Source organism: Hypanus sabinus, chromosome 1 (assembly GCF_030144855.1).
Source record: "Hypanus sabinus isolate sHypSab1 chromosome 1, sHypSab1.hap1, whole genome shotgun sequence".
In the NCBI taxonomy this organism is placed as follows: Eukaryota; Metazoa; Chordata; class Chondrichthyes; order Myliobatiformes; family Dasyatidae; genus Hypanus; species Hypanus sabinus.
In genome coordinates this window covers 137574866-137595250 of record NC_082706.1, presented here as the reverse complement: position 1 = coordinate 137595250, position 20385 = coordinate 137574866, and the positions used below count along the sequence as shown (strand labels likewise).

The 20385-nt window shown below is 39.5% G+C and overlaps 1 protein-coding gene across 2 annotated transcripts; it reads left to right on the top strand.

Moving 5' to 3' along the window:
* The first annotated feature begins 9256 nt into the window (after positions 1-9256).
* On the top strand, positions 9257-17812 carry osr2 (odd-skipped related transciption factor 2). Of its 2 annotated transcripts, none has more exons than XM_059976914.1 (4): positions 9257-9641; positions 15384-16099; positions 16866-16965; positions 17445-17812. In XM_059976914.1, exons 2-4 carry the CDS (start codon positions 15444-15446, stop codon positions 17517-17519), a joined length of 831 nt encoding a protein of 276 aa, XP_059832897.1. In that variant the 5' UTR covers positions 9257-9641; positions 15384-15443; the 3' UTR covers positions 17520-17812. The 2 variants fall into 2 exon arrangements, with proteins under 2 accessions (XP_059832897.1, XP_059832889.1); XM_059976906.1 differs by having other exon boundaries at positions 9259-9641; positions 17363-17812.
* Positions 17813-20385: the final 2573 nt, after the last annotated feature.

The following is a 20385-nucleotide window of genomic DNA, read 5'->3' as shown; positions in this document are numbered from 1 at the left end:
GAGAGAAAAATTCCTTCCTTAATGCTTAAGTATTGTAATTGCATTTGCTTCCACCACCTCCAAGGGCAGCATGTTCCAGATAACCACCTCACTCTCTGTGAAAAATTCTCCCCTCAGATCACATTTAAATATCACCCCCTTGTGATAAACTGTCTCCACTGCCTGCAAAAGGGCTATCTATCCTACCTATGCCTTCATATTTTGACATACTTTTGGATATGTAAATCACTCAGACTCCTACATTTCAGTGAGAATAAACTCAGTCTATCTATAATCTTTCTAAAATTTGTTATTCTCTCAACTCTTTCAATGGATTCCAGTAATTCCCACACCATGAAGTCTAACTAATGGCTTGTAAGTGACTCTGCTTATCCTTTCTTCCCTTTCAAAGCAGCAATAGCCATCCTCCAAACCTCCAGTATCACTGCTGTAACCAGAGAGAATTGAAATATTGGAGTCAGGTCTTCTGCCATGACTCCTCTTGTTGAATATGATGTAGGATTAATTAACTGAATGCAATTAACCCTCTGCTGTGTTCTAGTGCTGTGGTGACTACTAATTGAATGATCTGTTAACGTAATGATTTATTAGCTGGATACATTCTGACCTCAGGACTGCTTTGACTGGATGGAAGGTAACCTGATGAGAAACTGCTCGATCAAATCTGCTATGTGATGCCCTTTTACTTAATGAGAAAGCAGCCTACTCTGTTTACAAAATGCTGTAATATACTTTGTTCTGAAAACTCTTTATTTAAACCTTAGACACTTAATTAAATATATTTAAACATCTTCAAAATTAATGTTTAATAAATACTGTTTTACTTTGATTTGTTTTAATGCAATTCACCAACATGAAGCACATAATTTTTGTTTATTTATCTACAATATTTTCTGTGTACTTTAGTGCTTAATTTCCAGGAATTAAAACATCCCCCTGAATTGATGAAATGTATCAGTGAAGTTACTATTACAAACTATTTTTCATTTTGGCATTTGTTTTTCTCTTCATGGCTAGGTTAATGAAATGTGATGAGCCTATGAGTATGCTGCATTGTACTTCGTTAAGCATGAAGTAACTTTGCTTTACTTCACTTGGAAGGGATGGTATTGTAGTTTAGTTCAGTCATTATCCACATGTAGCCCATCAATTTCACATTGTTGATTTTGATGCCGTGCTCTTTGTACCATATCTTACAAGTTTTCAAAAAATCCCAGTGAACATTGCTTTTGCCATTTTTGCACCTGTTTTTGATTTTTAAAAATCAGTTTTCAAAGAATGAGAAAGAAGGCTGATTCTCCAGCATACTCTGACATTTACCACACTAATCTGTATTATCTGCTGTGAATAATGGTGATATAATCATTCAACTGTCTAGTCTCATCAGCAATACATGTATATCTTCATCTCCCCACTGAGCAATAGAGGACCTGTTCTCTCTTCCCCTGAGTGTCTGCCTTTATTATCCCATCACTCATTTCACATCACACTGTTAAGTCACTCTCTTCCCCCAAGGTTCAATGCAATTTGGGGCCATAGGGATTTAATAATGAATTAGGGAGTTCATGGGCATAAGTTCAGCATGTCACATAGTTTGTCCATAATATTATAAGACAGGTCATCAACTTGCTCCTGTTCCTTCACTTTCATGGAAACTCCTTCAGTTAATCCACCTTCTTGTGACTATGGCATTAATTGCTATTATATAAATTGTCTTTAGTCTTCATCCAAATGAGCTGCTGATAGGTACATTCTCATATTTGAAGCTACGACTTTTTGACATGGGTCATGATTCTCAAGGTGAATTGTACATTGGTCCCTCACTGGTTGGTTGAGGCTCTTCCAAAGTACTATCAATAGTGCTCAGCCTATTTGTCCCATTTGTCTCCTCAGCTTCTTCCTGAGTCTCAATGCTTTATCATTTTGAAAGGCACAGCCTTTCTACTCATCAATTCTGAGATTGCGATGCCTCTGAATAACTAATAAATCAAACCAAGTCTCTGACTTCTTGTTAACTTTGGGTACTTTTTTGCCTCCATGTCACTTGTGTTTCTTTTTACTAAACGCCTAAGTTCTTCACTTCAATGAGTATTTGGTGGCTCTATCATTGTGCAGTATATTATTGTCTGCCTTTGCCGGTCATCCCCCTAGGTCATTGCAACTGGCTGTTACAGTTAACCAGGGAAGGGCTGAATTCCACCTTGTCTTTTGATTGGTTTGTTCATATGTTGTCATGGCATTGCTGCGTAACAGTTTCCAGTGAAATTTAATATGAACTTTGAAGTTTATTTGAAAAAAACAAAACATATCAACTGCTTACTTTTTCCAATTGGTTATAATGTACGCTGGATGTACAACGCTTTCAGGATGTTTAGTTTGAATTGTTTGACCGTAAAACAACCCTCAGAGGATATACGATGACAGAACCGAGGGGCGATGCCCAATTTAACTCAATGTTTTTCGTTCTAAAATGGAAATGGAACACATTCTCTGTGTCTCTCTGATACCATTTTAAATACGTACACAATAGATCCTAAATCTAAAAAACATCTTGAAACCTAGGTCACTTCATAGATACGGTTGAACGTTTAATAATCGGTTCAAACTATTTAATTTTCTTAAAACAATTGTCTCGCTCCGGATAGCTGTTTCTAATTGAACATAAACGGAACCCTTAACATAGAGGGTTTTTTAAAATTCCATATTTCTTCTAAGTTCTCAAAGTAAATCCCAGCTTTTGATTCAAGGTTGGGTGTGTATACTCATCTTAATAACGAATTGATTTGATATTTCAAACTTTATTTGTAATGGACACGTTGGAATATTAAATTCTTCGAGTTTCCCTTTCTCAGAGAAAATCTGGTAAAGTTGTTCCAAGGGACTAAATGTATTGACGATAAGCGCGGGACGGAATGATACTTTCGAAGCAGATTGTTTTGCGAAGTATATTACACTTAGGGAAATTACATCATTCATATAATTCTGCGACACGGTATTTGGCCAAAACAAACGTCCCATTGAGTATTTCACATAAGGGGATAGTTTGAACTGATGTATTACAAGGATTTCGTGCACATATCCAAAGCTGGAAAATTTTATTTATTCAAAGTAATGAGTTTCATTAACGTTGGTGGTGAGCACTCACAATGAAAATTAAACAGCATAGAGCACAAGAATGGAATGATGCCAACAGCTTTTCTAATGCTCTGAAATTAAGGATTCTAAGAGAGGCCAAATCCATAAGATGGTTTGGGTTGACTGTGATATATGCTCTCGATATATGGTACCTGCGGCGAAATATGAAATCACACATCTTCTCAAACGTATTCTGAAAACGAACTAAATTGAACTAAAACAATAATATTTGCTGATGTTTGAAATCTAAAAAGAAAAGGCAATTTAGTCAACATCTGCGGAAAAAATACATAAATCTTAAAACAATAACAAAAATGCGTATGCATGGAATTCTTAAAATTTACTCAAGGCTCCTCGTAGGTGATTTAAGTGTTGGTCATAACTCTTCAACATAACTGATTTACCAGGCAGCATTATTGATTATGAAGCCAATTAATCTGTTCTCGTTTGAGGATTGATGTCGGCGGTTTCCTCAAATATTATCTTTAAAATACAGGTTGATCACCTGTGATAAAAGCCAGATAATAGCCAAATATTTGTTACTTTTTAAAAGATAAAATGGAATACAAAAAGTTTGAGTTTGATTTCTGACAAAAATCGCTTACTTGCTTTACAAAACTGCAAATAATGGCGACGTGACAGTCCATGGTTTGGCATGAAAATCTAAAGCGAGAACGTGAGGTATTTCAATTCCTCTGTGTTCCAAGGAAGGCAACTAAATACTCCGTGTGGAAAAATATCTGATTCTTTTTTTTGGCAATGAGTTTGGAGATGGGTCATTTAGTCAACAGGAGTTGCTGCGGTCTTGGTTTTCCTTGTGCGGTTCTGACCTTATTTCAATGGATGCCGGTAGAGGAACAACAGACCGGCGCGAAGGCAAAGAGCACACAGGTGTAAAAAGAAAAAGTTGCGTCCATTAAAAACAACACTCTGTTTTGCCCCACGCCACTAACCGTTGTGACCGTTCAGGGAAGTGTTTTAAAACAGATCTGACACCAAACCACAAAAGGAGAGATTGGGAAAGATAAGTATAAAGACTAAAACCATTGCACATCTATCTGACGCTATTGCTGCTATTTAACCAAACGTTGGGCAGGCATATATGGTCCTAAATCGTATTTCATTTTCACTTGAAAACCATGTAGAGGCAAAGTACAAGCTTCCTTTTGGTTACAAATATTTCATTTTTTATATATCTGACAAAGGTGTGATTGCTAAATGCAAAGTTGGTCAGCGAGACTCGATTGTCCTATCGTTTATCGGAGTTTAAAAGTACGTAAAATTAATTGGTGAAATCGCTATTGTGCCCATTGAGCCCCATTCACTAATCAGTAAATTAACGATGGTCCGGATAATCTACCAGATAGCAGCAATTTGGTAGAAATGGTTCCCTAGTGTGGGATCAAATCACATTTTGACACTTCGTTAACACCAAGTTTATGGGGCAGATTAAATTCTTCACATCTGTGTTAAACTCCACTTCATAAAAACGTTCCATAATGGTTATTATGAAACAAGGTATGTGGTTACTTCACCTGTAAAGCAACCTTTGGTTCTTTTTGTTGTTAAACAACCACTTATTAATGCACGAGGTAAGAGCTATAGTATATTCTTTAAAAAAGGAACTGCGAGTTTACTCGATATATTTGCATGTTTGATTCCCTCTAATAGAATATAGAGAAGATATTTTGTTGTTCCAATGGTTTTTTTTGGTTTTAAACTGTAAAAGATTTAAAGAAACATCATTTTGACGGTGTTACAGCATTTAAGAAACAAATGTTCATCGTACCCAACATCCGAAGCAAAATTTGAGTGTTCATTCAAAAAAAATCACATGTTACGTTCGCTCTGGTTTACATTTGCCGCGCATAGTTTTCTTCTTACATCATTGATTTTCTTAATCTGGTATGCATTAGCTGGGTGGAAAATATTAAAGTTAGGTGCGCTTTGAGGGAACTGCTTTATCGTTTCCTTCACTCTGGTCCTCATCCTTCGTGGCAGCCGCTGGGCGGCGCTCCAAGCCGGTAACCGGCTCCCAGATGCTTACTCAAGCTGCCACTTCAGGGAGTTTGCAAATTTCTCGAAACATTTTACCAAATGTTTCCAAAGCATCCAGCTTTTAAATCAATAACATTCTGAAAAGCTGCGACGTCATGAAATTGCATAGCAAATTGAATTCTTTTGAATATTATTTCATAACTACTATGTATTGCAGAATCCAATGTATAAACCAACCGTTTCACTTGCTCCTGTGAATAACTAATATTAGCATATTGATGTTCTACATTTTGTTATGCAGTTTGATCATTGGTACCTAAACCATTTATAACCGTCGCTAATCCACTGTAGGCTTGTTTAAAAATCACATCTGATTTTTATCAATAAAATGCAGAATAAAGAATTTTCTTTAAAAATATTTTTGAAAGAGAAATAATTGAAACTAAATGCGAACTAGTGAGAAACTAAATTTATTTAATAGTCATCCTTTGCTGTTGTATTTAAGGCTGATATTCTAAGGTGGTCCCCAAAATAATATAGTATGTTTAAGAAAAGTATAATCGGTATTCAAATCAGTTTAGATATTCACCTGGTGGTCAGATTTTGCATTTCAGTATTAGTTATAAAGATGATTCCTTAGCCTGGACATTCGGATTTTATTGGCAGGTTGTTAGATCATGGTATGTTACATCTCAGCGCCTTTAAATTTAAAGTTAGAAAATGCTTTTCAATTTCGGGCTAATTAGAAATATTAACTAATTAGGTGTAGTTTTAATATACTCACCCTTCCGACCTACTCTATCTACTTCTCACACTAGATAACCATTCACAAATTAAGGGGGATTTAAATTGAGGGTTGGACGTGCAATGAATTATAATTTGTTTCGTACTAAATTTCGCCCATAATTTTCTAGATTATATCTCATAGCTGAATGGAAGAAATGAACCCCTCGTGGGTAGGAAGAGGACACATTGTAATCATAGAATTAAGTCGTTTAGATTTTAAAGGGAAGGCTCTGGAGATTTCCAGTCTGTTCAGATTTCCTTTGTCATACACACGTTCCGGCAATGATTAATAAGCAATCACTGACATTGCTTTTCATAAGGTAATCAGTTTCCCGATCAACAGGGCCTGCTGACAAGTGCAATTGTACTTGGGTATTCTGAACCGGTATCAGAAATTGGATATAATATGTAAGGCAAATGATGCTGATTTGGTTGAATATAAACTCATCATGAAGCAAAACAGACGGCATCTATTGAAAACGGATAGACAGATAGATAGATTGATTGACAGTTAAATAACTTAACAGTTTATACCGATATCCAACTTCTGGAATATTGTTGATTTTTAATGTACTTAAATATGCGATAATAAATTCGATTTTTTTTGTTTAAAACCTCAATGGTTCGAAGACCGTTTCTCTCCCACATATACAGAATCATATATTTTTATATAATCCCTACAATGTCAAATGAAAAAAAAAACATTATAACAAATAAAATCATGCTGCTTGCTTGGTGAAAGGCGCCCTGGCAAGTGGCTGACTACTGATACTTTTCCACATTTATGGGCTTTAGGGATCGCTGGTGAGGTTAGCGTTGATTACCGATCCCCAGGTGTCCCTGAGAAAGTGGCAAGTACCACCCTAGAACTCTGGTTGTTGTGGTGAAGCTTCTCCCACACAGAACTCTGGCTGGGTGCTGGAGGTTTCTGACCCAGCGGCAACGTGATGCTAATTTGACATGCTGCTTGAGCTGTAGATGTTGATTTACAATTGTGTTCTTCCAGTAAATTAAATCAAGTTTGGAGCTGAGTGAAAGATTTATTTGGGAAAATTGGCGCAATACTTGCTCAAATCAGCCCAATTTATCATCCTAAGTATTGTTGAATTAAGTAGAATTCTACAGATATTTATGTCTTCTTCATCGGAGATATTTTGATTTTGGATCCAAAAAGTCGCTCTAAAATTGTGCGCATTGTCACTTGCAATATCTTCACTTCTTCCGGCGAAAGCGTTTAATTCGCCAAGACTGTAACTGAGAGGAAAACGGTGCAAACAGTGACAGTCATTTCTTTGCTACCTAGCTACCAGGAAATTCGCTGATATCTTGGAGGAAATTGAACTAAAATTAACACGCGGGTTTTCTTCGCTGTGAGACTGTATTTCTAGAGTATTAAAGAACGTATGTGCCCACGTAATGCAGTTCCGCTTCCTAATACACAAATACGCATTGTAACAGACAGATTTACAGCCCCTATTCCTTGATGTCAAGCTTCCTAATTTCCCCGACAGGATAACTACAAAAACCCAACTACTGATTTAAAAAAAGCACAAGTGCTGGCGTATTGGCGCTGCTTAGGAATTTCCCAAAAACTTGGTTTGGTAACATCTAATTGTCAAATACATGTCCAGTTCCTTATACTCGTTTTGTCCAGTCCGATAGACTTCACATTTCTCCCTTGCGGCGCGAAATTCCTTGGGGAAAATATATATTCTGAGTCACCATATAGGATTGTGTTTAAAAGTGAGACGGATTTGATTCAGTTTCGATACCAATACAACGCAAAATCTCAAGCAAACAGCGGTGTTTTAACGTACAACTACAGCAGCAGTGGTTGGTAAAGGTTAAGACTACCAGAAAACATTATGCCAGTGATTAACCCACGGCCTTAATTGAATTGACAGCGCTTTTGGGAAACGAGGGGTCATCTGAAGGTGGGGTTGGGGTTAGGAGGCGAAATAAGACATTTTTGAATTTTTGGGATTTCATTCTGAACGGCTCAGTTTCAGCAGTGTCATGTTAAGCACGTCTATTTCCGAAGTAGCTGCACAGCTGCATATACAACGGATTATTTTAAGGTCATTAGTATATTTTACTTTCCTTAAAAATAACTCAAACCTTGTTATTCTTCCAATTCCAGACGCTGAGCAATATTTGGGTTTAATTTCTTTAAATAAAACAATCCGTTCCTATTAAATACGAGAGGGGAATTATGGACTCCTAGCCACGGTGATGCTTTTGTTGTGTCCCTCTGAGCTACCGGGTCTTCAGGTAAACATTTTGAGTGAAAATTACAAGAAACAATGCTAAAATGGACCACTTCCATAAAATACTAAAAATAACTTTTTATATAACCCAGGGATTTATTCTAAGAATATATAGAATTACCGGAATATATAAAAAAATATTTCAGTATTTTATAACACAATGGAGTGTAATCCAAATGATTACAGAGATTGAAAATAATTATTTTTAAAGATTAATTTGATAGCATTCATTGTTTGCGAAAGGATGTAAGTTCGTTAACGAAGCCAATAACTCCGAACACACATCTTCGGCGTTCCTATCTTTAAGGATATTAACAAAAACCTCAGCAGTTTTGTTTTAAATTAAGTTACAGTCATAATGCAATAATTGAAATCAACCCCTCCCCTCCTAAAGAGCCAAACAAACGCCAACGCATGTGAAGCACAACAAATGAACGCGGTGATATGGAAAGTAGGTAAAATTAGACGATACATAAAAGTTAATTGTCCATCCAAACCCGAGCGTACCGTTGCTGAGTGAAAAAGATTGAAATTTTGCCCAGATTGTTACGGGCAAGCTGACGTCCCTTTTCATATATACAAAAATACCATTTATATTATTGTGGTTACAAAGGGGGAATGTTTGTGTTTGCTGGATAGAGATCCGCAGGCGCTTTGCCTGTTCTGAAATAATCTGTGAAGTAATTGCCGTGTGAATTCGCTTTTCAGTCTGTCAGATTAGCAATTTTATACATTAAAAACTTACAAAAGTCCAAACCCGCTTTTTTTTTAGCACGTTTCCTCGAACTAGACTATTGTTGCTTTCAATTTACTCCATGGAAGTTCTTCAGTTAAATTTTTAACCACCTCTATTGCTTCGGTCGGATTTTTTCGGCACGCGGTGTTACCTACCCCCCCCCCCCTCCTCGTTTCACTAACATTAAGTGAGCGCCCCCCCCCCACACACACACACACCTCTTGTCGCCCGCCCTACGTTTTGACATCGTAGACAAATCGTGTTTTAAAAAAGACTGCCGTCCCTTTAAGGACGTGTTGCTACCCAAACAGAAGTAAACACATTACTGAGACATTGAACCCATGTCAATAGTCACTGCTGGAGTTAATCATCCCCCCGGCTGTGCGCAAGCGCGCTGCCCGCCCTGGGCTGTAGTGAAATGTGATGGAGCCTGGAGACTGAGTTCAGAGAGAAATCGAGAGGAAGAGAGAAAAGACTCACCATCAGTCTCGGTCGCAGCCTGCAACACGGCTCTTGAAAACTTCCAGCACTCACTGCCCCCGTAAACACAGACCTTCCCTGGCGGAGCATGCCGTCAGCTACCAGGGACAAGTTGAAAAGCTTTTCCTAATTCGCCTGGATGATTCACTCTTGACGTTCTGGATTAAACAGTATTTATTTAAGAAGTTACTTTTGCTCATCGCTGGAATTGTTGGATAGTTTGGGATCCCCCGTTACCGGTAAGGGTTTTGATACGTGTGTGAAATAGTCCATCATGAAAAGTGTAAGTAGTCACATGGAATACCGTGCAATAGGTTGGATTTTCTCTAAGTATTAACGGTGGTTTTACGCAAGGTATTTATCCAGGTTGAAAACTTAAGTTGCAAAGTTCCAAACTGGTGTTGGGCTATGCGCACGCTCTGTGTGTGTGTGTGTGTGTGTGTGTGTGTGTGTGTGTGTGTGTGTGTGTGTGTGTGTGTGTGTGTGTGTGTGTGTGTGTGTGTTAAATGTGTGCGAGTGCGTATATAAAGCAAAGCAAAGATCTGAGACGAAGGCTTTGCTCTTTCGTTTTCCTCGTTGAGGCCAAGCATTGATCAGCGCCGAAGCTAGCAGTGGACTGGGACCGAGCCACTTTGTACGATGGCGATTCATTCTGAAGTAGCCAATCCTCCTGAAAGCTGCGTAGAGCTGTACAACACAGTGGTAGCGGGATGTGTTTGTGTGTGTGTGTGTGTGTGTGTGTGTGTGTGTGTGTCTGTGTGTGTGTGTGTGTGTGTGTGAGGCGGGGGGGGGGGGGGAGTTCTGTCAATCGACAAGTGTTAGCCAAGAACTGTAGGAAATGAGGAAGCCTCGGCTCATTTCATTGGTCATTCGCTGCTATCACGCTGAATTGAGGCTCTCCCAAAGAAAATGGTCTTTGTGTGTGTGTGTGTATAAACACCAGTCCTGACAATCCTGTTCAATCTCTGGGCATCGCTGAGTACTCCAAACTCAGCGTGCAGTTCTTTCTTACTTTCTTCTTCGTTAGCTTGAGAAAATCATTGCTCAAAAGTGACGCCGCACCTGTAAAGTGTTTCCACAATCGCGGTAGTCCTCAGAGCTATTAAACTAGCAATTCCTCCCTTGTCTGAATTCCAATTGTCACCTATGTTCTTTCCGCAAAGATGCCCGTATCTATGTAAGCTACTTTACAGTACCAACCACTGGTCCCTGTTGGATTACCACACACTGCGAACGCGCTTATCATTATTTAAACAATTGGAATGTTGTAAATTCCCAGTTTTCTCCCATTATGTGAGTTTACCTTCGCCTCTTGAATCCATCTTCCAGGCACTTTGCTCTCGAGACGAATCCGACTGAATTTGTGGAAGGGAGCAAGAACTTCCCGCGGCAAAGTCAGTGGCGCGCGCGCTGGTGAACTTTTGCCGCTCCCCTGCCGTGTTCAGTTCGGATAATATTATTTAATAGATTGGAGAGGGGCTTTCGTCGAACTCATAGACACTAGGGGGATGACCAAGTAACAAGAGCATGTCATGGCACTTTGCACGTAAAAGTTGAGGAGAATCATTTTCCGGTGACAGGTTTTGATCGTGAAGTTAAGAGTTGTACGATCATAATTATGAAAACATGCTGGTGCATTATTACAACCCCAGTCCAAACAAAATATATTCCGCATACTTCAAACTAGCCAGCTCAATACTCCAAATATTGCGGAGAATGTCAGATATGATATTTGATTATAGTGCCACACACACTGCATTTATTATAAAATTGAGAGATTATTAATAATAAACATATTAGTCATTTTGTAAACTAGCTACAATAATAAATATAAATGCTGTTGATCTATATCTTATGTTTTACGTCACTCGATGTACCATAGTGAGGTATAGTTCCCAGTTAGCACTTTTATATAGTAACACTTAAGGAGTGGTAGGTAAACAATGTGATCAGTCACTGGTCCTGGCTGTTAGACAACTAGATGGGGTGGTAAAATAGGAGGAAAGGGAATGGTTAAAAAGGAAATAAGATATGTCACGCGAAGTGATTTTGTGCCGTTAAATGTCTTGTAAAGTTCTAATTATAACAGATTTGACAAAATGTGTATCGGCCTTGTTCTGGTTAAAAAAAATGCCTGAACAGCACCCAAGAAGTACTTACCTTTGGGAACTCTGTTCAGTATGAAAGGGAACTCCACGCCCTGTAAAGAGGGAACAGGAATGTGAAATACAGGATTTCAATACACTAACCAGGACAACCTTACAGGGGTCGAAATCTCAATGTAACTTTACAGTGAATCTGCCTCGCTCTTTTACAGCTGTTTTTGGGATTGTGTTACACACAATATTTCCCACAGCATAAAACATTGCTTGAGAGAACATACTCTGGAGAGTACGGCCTGCAATGTATTCTCCGTCTGGGCGATTTGAAAAAATGAGACATTTACTCCAGTAATGGGAGAACGGCGCTGTATTACTTCTCTGTTTCTTTCACTTCTTTTGCTCATCCAATAATTAACAAACCCGGCTGGAATACATTATTTTGCCAACACACACATACACACACACACACACACACACACACACTCGCGCGCGCACACACACAAGTACATAATGCTTTATAAACAGGTATATATAATATATATATCCCTATTGATGTTATATACATATATAAAACGGTAGTAAGCAGATATTGCATAGCGCACCTAGGCACGTGGTTCACATTAAAATGGAAATACTTTAATAAAACAGAAAGTAAAATAAATAAGAGCTGCCTGTTGTTTTTCGTCAGTGACTGAGCCAATATTGTCGAGATATGAATCTGGCACCGCATAGTTTATAATATCCCGCACAGTAATTTCAAGGGCAGAACTGCAAACGCACACACGTTGTGAGAGACTGGACAAAAGTCTGATTTACTCTAATTTTTAGTTTCTGCACGATGTACTGTCGGGATGTTACGTTAGTTAGATCGCTCTGGCCTTGGCGTACAGAAGCCCGGAACCATTTTTTTAATTATGAGAGGCTCTCCCACACACGAGTTTAATGGACATGCTTTGTGAACGAGTTAAAAACTGGCGTTTAGTGGAATTTGAAGCAAATTGATAGCTGCTAAGGCAATTATGGTGAAGGTCGGTGGATAAGGAAAAGCATGCGTCTTCGGGGATGTGTATGTTTCTTGCTAGGTGCCATGACAGCTGTGAACTGCAAGCGTGTGAAAGCCCGGGGTTGTGCGAGAATCTTCCAGGGGAAGTCCTTAAACAGGCTTTTTAAATATAGTTTTTTTCGTTGTGTAAAATATAACCGCCACAGGTCCCTCTCATTCGCACACTCACAAAAACACAGATTAACGCAGATAGTCACAAACATACATATAGACCACGTATCTGGACAACATGCACATATCGACTGATAGATACCAACAAAAACCACTCCAGCGAAACAGAGATACATAAACCTACACACAAACACCATACACTTTACACGCCGACATACGCTGTCACTAAAAGACGCACATGCAAACATGCACATACACAGATTCCTTCCCGCCATATATATGCCGCCAACATAGATCCTCGCACATGTGGACCTCACTATCCGAGAGACTGACAAGAAATGTCACTATGGGGAGAGCCCATTGACTTAAATCACCCTATCACACTGCACAACCCTTCACTTCCAGGAGATAACATTGCGGCTAAACTATTGAAAAAGAACACCAGGAATACATGCCATGGGGACGTATTTCAGATAAACATTGTATCGTTTAAAAAGGTGTCCGCGATGGCTATTGCGATTATTTTAATAAATGCAAACTGGCCAACATGTCGGGATCCATATTGGGAATGATTATCAAAATTAAACAAGCGCGCCAAGAGGGTAACTCCTGAAATGACAAACGGTATACACAATATCGAAATGAATTTTGCTCCAAGTATTATTTACATGTTTCCAGAGTCCTAAATTACCTGATTAGAACGGAGTTAAAGAATGAGATTAGCCTTCCCAAAACCTGATTTGATCTGCATAAGAAAAATCGATTAGTGGTCAGCTGATAAAGTGTTTGTTGCGTTGCAGTTGATAAGCGCAGTAAGGGAAGGAGATGACCGCAAACAATTCACCCCTTACTCACTCGCCATTCGGCAGTATGTAAGATTCAGGGTAATCTGTAGCGGGAACGTTGGCAGGTCAATATAATCGGCTTGGTCCTTTCAGGTCACTGCAGAGGAACTCGGTCTGAGCTCCAACTGAACACACAGCGTCCACAAAAAGCGCAGATTTATATCACAGCCAAAATACGAGTTTAAGTAACAAAACAAGTCACTTTTTTCTCCTGAGGCATCCTGCTTCATGTAATAAAACTTGTCAAAACGGTGTGTTTTTTTAAAATTTTGATGCGACTGTTTGAGCACAGGTGCCCACATTTGCACACAGTTGAATCTGCTCTGGGAGAATTGTCATAACTGCTTAATATTTTTAAACAGGTTAAGTGGGACAGCGTGGATTTGCAGTTTCAACGTTTAACTGCGTTTGTACCAGAAATACCATTTTAACTAAGCACGTATATAATCTCTTCACTCTTTCCCTGAAATATCATATGGGAACAGATTTAGAACCTTCCTGTTCCGTTGAATAAAATAACAGAACGAATATCGTCACTAAAACACGAACCTCTACTGCAGAGTGATGGCTGTTTCAGAAAATCCTTCCTGTTTGAAATGCTTTACCATTTAAATTCTCGCCCTGATAATGCAGAAGATCACAAAATGGATCAGAACCAATTAATGTTCAGTTATTTTAATAAATATCAAACGTATATGAACATTTTCAAATTAAGCTCCAGAAGGCTAGATATTCTCTTTCGAGTAAAACAAACATGTTTCACTCTGCAGGTTACCAATGCTGAGAAGTTGGTTTGTTTAGTGCACGAGGCATTTGCTAAAGTGTTGCTTTCCCCACCCACCCCCCCCCCCCCCACCTTCAATTATCTTGATGAACGAGTTGTTCTTGAAGGAAGAAAAATAAACAGTCTGTTCGAATCCCGACAGTTCGATTCCTCCGCCTCCCACCGCCCGGGGTCCTGTCTCCGCAGTGACATTGTGTGTTTGCACCGTTTACATTCTCTCGCTAGCCGTGGTGGTGGGGTAGAAGGGGTGACAAAAGTGCACTTACAGAAAACAACAAGAGCCCGCACAACATCAAAGCTGCCATGAAAGGGACGGGAGTGTGAGAAGTAACCCCTTCAACATATAGCTGGCGTTTTCAAAGGGTCACTGTAACAAGGGAAGAACTGAGCTTATTCACATTCCCCGCGAATCTGCCCCTCATCGGCATCCAAGGTGGTGGTGACTTTGATTTACCTTCCTGGGTTTCGAAATGTTCGATTTTATTTACGCTGGTAGGGTGGTTATTGACCGCTACGGTCACCTCGTAAAGTTAAAGTGACTGGCATTAGATCTCATCCTTATTGTAAAAAAAACCGCGTGAGGACTGCGCAGAGAACGTACTGTAATACACCGCCATCTGCAAAGTAATTTATTTATGTAGACTTGCTAGTCATGAAGTAAAGCGAAACCATTAGATGCTCAGGGAGTTAAACTACGTTTTAATCCAAAATATCAATCCAAAGTGGAACTCGCATATCCAAGGCCTTCTGTGCAGCACAACCTTGCTAAAGTACATTGCAATGTATCCCGGGGAGGAGTGTGAGTAGTTCCAGACATGTGAATATTTCAAACTATTTCCCATTCATTTGCATTATATATACAGAGAACGAAAAGGACTACCGTCATTCTTGAGGTTCTCAGGCCAAGATCGCTTTGAAGCACAGCGGGAAAAAAGATACACGAAATACGAACTCCGAAAGTTCAAAATGTTTTCTACTTGAATTAAACTTTATGTGGCTTACGGTCCCTTGTTGAATCTGGTCCCTCGGCTCAGTTCGTTCAACGACTAAATTATTTCCCTTTCTGTTCTTTCTAGACGCTGGCGGGAGGAATTGGCCAACTAGTGGACTCCCCAAGTGTTTACCATTCCGCCGAGATGGGAAGCAAAACGTTGCCTGCTCCGATACCCCTTCACCCCCCGCTACAATTGACCAACTATTCCTTCTTGCAAGCTGTGAACACTTTCCCCTCGGCGGTGGACCACCTGCAGGGTTTGTACGGGCTCAGTACAGTTCAAACCATGCATATGAACCAATGGACCTTGGGTTACCCTCAGCTCCACGGAATCGCCAGGTCTACCTTCACTGAGATGGCCGCAGCTCAGAGGTTCATGGACGGCCGGTTTCCGTTTCCGGCACTGCCGTTTAGTACACATGTCTTCCATCCGAAGCAAGGTACGGTCGCTCATATCATACCCTCCCTGCAGAAAGACCGGCCCCGCTTTGACTTTGCCAACTTGGCACTGGCGGCGACCCAAGAAGATCCGCCAAAGCCTGGAGACTTTCCCAAACTGAGTCCCGAGATAGGAAGCTCCCACGGGGAAGTGGGGAAACTAACCCTGGACAGAAAGCCTTCTAGGGGAAGGTTACCGTCCAAGACCAAAAAGGAGTTCATTTGCAAGTTCTGCGGTCGACATTTTACCAAATCCTACAACCTCCTCATACACGAGAGGACCCATACGGACGAGAGACCGTACACCTGTGACATCTGCCACAAGGCATTCAGAAGACAGGATCACCTGCGGGACCACAGGTAAGCGCTCGTCCATCATTCAGATCCATCACCCGTTCCAAAGGCAAATAACGAATATCTGTAAATACATTTACTGACGTCCAATTGACATAAGCGGGGAACTGGTGCGTTAGCATGCTTGGTATGTAGAGCTATTAATGGAAGCTTATTCGAGACTTTGTATGTGGGGTTTCAAGCGGAATCGCGGAGAACCGATGAGTTTCCTGTGAATGGGATTTTATTTAGAAGAGGGATTTTTGTGTCCTGCTTTATTTTTTAAACAATTGTTATTTAATTGATTTAAATATTTAGCAATATTCGTCTACATTTTAACTATAAAACGTGAGAATTTTTTTGTTTTACTTGTGTAGTCCCTAGTTTTACTGTGTCTCAGAAATGCAATAATTCTGAGATTTTGCCCACCTCATCTCCCTCCACGCCTCTCTTCTACTCCACCCCCAACACCACATACCACACCGGCTTCGACCGGATCCCAAGCGGGTTGGAAACCGGCGTAGCATTTCTCCAGCTGAAGGGGGCGCTAGATCGGCGCTTGAAGAGCCCGCTCTTATCCTGAGGGTGGTCAGGGCAAGGAGTGCAGGAAGCTAAAGAATCATTAACTAATCGCCATCGGCAAATTCAAAACACAGCGATTGTGATAGACACGTAAATGAACAGGCCACGGTGTCACAGTCTGTGTGTGTGTGCGCGCGCGCCCGCGCGCGTGTGTATGTGTGGGTATATTTATGGACGCTTTACTCAGAATTACCATTGCCTTGATTTGCAGATATATTCATTCCAAAGAAAAACCTTTCAAGTGTCAGGAGTGTGGGAAAGGATTTTGTCAGTCAAGGACCTTAGCAGTTCACAAAACGTTACATATGCAGGTAAGGTCAACACCAAGTTTCCGTGCAATTTAAGCAACTTAAGTCTAAAGAAAAAAACTTTGACAAATCCTATGGGAAGTATTGCGGATAATTTTAGGGATGTGTGGAAGCTTCGTATGACTACCAGTTATTTATAATGGGCCGATTCAGCTTTGGAAAATGTATTAAATCCATCATTAATGTCTCATCCATTCGGGAGTATTTTTTACGTTACGATCTTCCAATTAACAGTTTTATTATCTACTTAAAAATTTAAAAAAGTAAACTAAAATATACAATGCACGATTATTCTGTGGCTCTATACTGCTAACGTAAGATAGAAGGAATTCACAATGGTTTTCTTTTCTTTCTTTTAAGAGAGAGGAATTAATTATTTGCTTGCTTCAAATCTGAACAGGAATCTCCTCACAAATGTCCCACATGCGGAAGAACCTTTAATCAAAGAAGTAACCTGAAAACTCACCTTCTTACCCATACAGACATCAAGCCCTACAACTGTGAGCAGTGCGGCAAAGTGTTCCGGCGTAACTGTGACCTGCGGCGGCACAGCCTAACACATACCCCTCGGGCGGAATATTGAGTGAATCGTCAGCCAAGCCACTCCGCGTTACTTGAATTTGCTGTGAATACTTGTATAAAATAAATGAATTAATAAACAAATAACCAAAACAAAAAAAGTACAGACAATAACCGCACTCATGTAATTCAATTGTTTGATACATATTACTTTTCGAAATAGAGCGTTCAAAATGTGTACATAAAATGTTTTTTACTGTTATATTTCCAATCAACAAGTGAGAAAAATGGAAGCATGTGAATAATAAAAATAAACCCCCTTTATCTTTTATTTTTGTTTTTTTTTTCTTTCAGTTGGATGTTGTAAAAATAAAACAAAACGCCTACCTAAAATGCAAATTAAAATTCATGCAATGTTCTTAAATAAGGCGTTTAACGCAAGAGGAGGACGGTAATATGGAGGTTTACAAATGAACTGTGGAATAATAACGCATTTCATCTCTTTCCCAAGACTTTCTATTGGGCCGAGATGCATTTGTCTACGTAATTATGGTGATTTAAAAAAATGTCTTATTCCGGATTCCAGTCTTGGCGGCGCTACTGTGTAAAAAAACGCTTTTACTGGTCACTTGAAGATGTGTTTCTTTAATGGGCATTTGAGCCTGCGCACTTTTTTTTAAAGAAAGTGATGTATTTCTTTCACAGATCTTCTATTGGGCTCAAACATATACTGTATAACATCGTGAGTACATGCTAATTCCAGTTGTCAGCGACTGAGAGACAGTAGGCTTTTCTAAAAACCGCTCACAGCACAAGGTTTAAATGCCTGCTCGGTTATTCGGCAAGACACTGAATGCACTGGAAACTGTAGCGATGCAAATTTATTTCAGCTGCCCTGTTACGTTATTTACAAATGTTTCACTGGCCTATTTAATAACGTGGGAGAGTTTACACTTACAATTTACACTTAACAGTCCAACCTTTATTCTGGGGTTAATGAAAGAACCTTTATTTAAATTCTTAGTTTTGCTATTGTAGGCCGAAGATCATTGAAAAAAAATCACAAACGTGAACACATGGACAAACAGCTCCCAAATTCATTGTCCCATCTCCAAGATAAACAATATCCATTATATTCCTCTTCCAATGCCAAATTAGTATTCTCTGTTTGTGAGGCTTTGTGATAGTTCGTGGCTTTGTGATTAACTTTCAACTGGTGTACAAGCTCTCTCTCGTTTGATTGTAATGTTTGCAAATCAAAGTTTAAAACTGTTATTCAAGTATAACGCGTCCCCGGCTGCTTGTGGTCTGAGTTACATGCGCCCAATTTGATATAATGTGCATTTTGATTAAGGGATCGATTGGTTTAATATTACCAATATTACTTATTTAAATAGATGGTCGGTTAAAATTAAAACTAAAATAGATTATAATTAAAATATAGAAAACTAAAATATTTTAGCTTCAATTTTTATATCTTTTACATCTCAAGGAGAAGGCCCGACTGTTGCATTCTGTTTAGTATTCATACGAGCCATCTCTTCCCCTTCTTTCCTCTTTTTCTTTCTGTGCTCATATACATCGGATCTTTGCAATGACAACCAAATAACTTAGGTTTCTATACTTCATATAAGCACCAGGACTGTTGGGAATAATTATGCCGAGATGGCTTCACATGAAAGGAGTGAATGGAAAATCACCAACTTTCTCTAAGGGACAACCTCTTGCAAAAAGTTGTAATGTAAATATATTCGGCTTTGGCGACATGATACCATAATTGGTTTGAACTGAGGAGAGCAAAAAGATTCTTTGTACACTGGAGCGTTCAAGTTGTCCATAAATCACTTTCTATCGTACAATCAAAACAGTAGTGTTCGCTGTTTAAATTACAGAGTATACAATACTTTTATAACGTTGCGTTAACTATTTGATGACTCGCGTTCTCCAGTTAAAATATTCAATATATTCGAATAGTCAGAGGGAGATAGATGAAATAGGTTTAAGCTTATGTCAGTTTAAGTCTACAGGTGGTTGGGGAACACCTGTTGCTTTGGGAAGACTGTGTTGCGCAGCGGCTAAGCGGAGTTTTGGAGTGACGCGAAGATGCATTCTCAGACTGATATTTTTTTTATCATACATCGCGGATTACGGCCTTGGGTGAGGATACTGCCGTTGGTTCTTTTATCCTTCCAGTGGATTCGGAGGATTTTGAACTGGCTGTGATGGTTGGCATTGACCCTCGTTCCGAAACTTACTTGTGTGTTGTTCGGAAAGACGCTTTCACCAATGGACGCTTGGTTTATGGACAATATCTTCAGAAGGAAAAGTATTTTTTTCATGTCCTCCCTGTCTAAAACAGTTCCTCTCATATCTATCCTAGAACGGAAAGGTTATTTTTGAACTGAAAGTTTTTTTTAATTTAAAGTGGCTATTGTACACCTACATTTGGACCGTCAAGCAACATTTCTAGTTTATTTTTATTTTAGTCCTCAGATTAAGTCCGAGAGTTTTGTTGTGAACAGCGCGGCTCTTGCAGTCTTTGTCTTGGATCACCTGTGCCCCTTTTCTATGACTGCAGCGTGTCCCCCCCCCCACCCCCCAAGTCCACGCCGTTTTGAAGTTAGGATCGTTTTAAATCCAGTTGTGCGTTTATACATCTAGCGTTTTAGTAAGGGTGATTGCAAACTTTTATGAAAAATAAGCTTTAGTATTTTTTCTTCGGAGTGTCAATGCTGCAGGCTTTTAACAAGACCATTGTGCGAAATATCGGGATATTCGATTATTCTGAATGCTGAGTAGTCTCAGTATTTCTTTGAACTCATTTTGTAATCGTTTTGGACCTGAAAGGATAGTCGGTGTGGAAAGCGATATTAGGACTTACAATACATGCTTTGACTGCATTCC

Excerpts from the sequence above, each read along its gene's own strand:
- osr2 (XM_059976906.1), top strand. The coding sequence starts at position 15,444 with ATGGGAAGCAAAACGTTGCCTGCTCCGATACCCCTTCACCCCCCGCTA. Across the intron at positions 16,100-16,865 it reads GATCACCTGCGGGACCACAG|ATATATTCATTCCAAAGAAA; the intron begins GTAAGCGCTCGT and ends CTTGATTTGCAG. Across the intron at positions 16,966-17,362 it reads ACAAAACGTTACATATGCAG|GAATCTCCTCACAAATGTCC; the intron begins GTAAGGTCAACA and ends AAATCTGAACAG.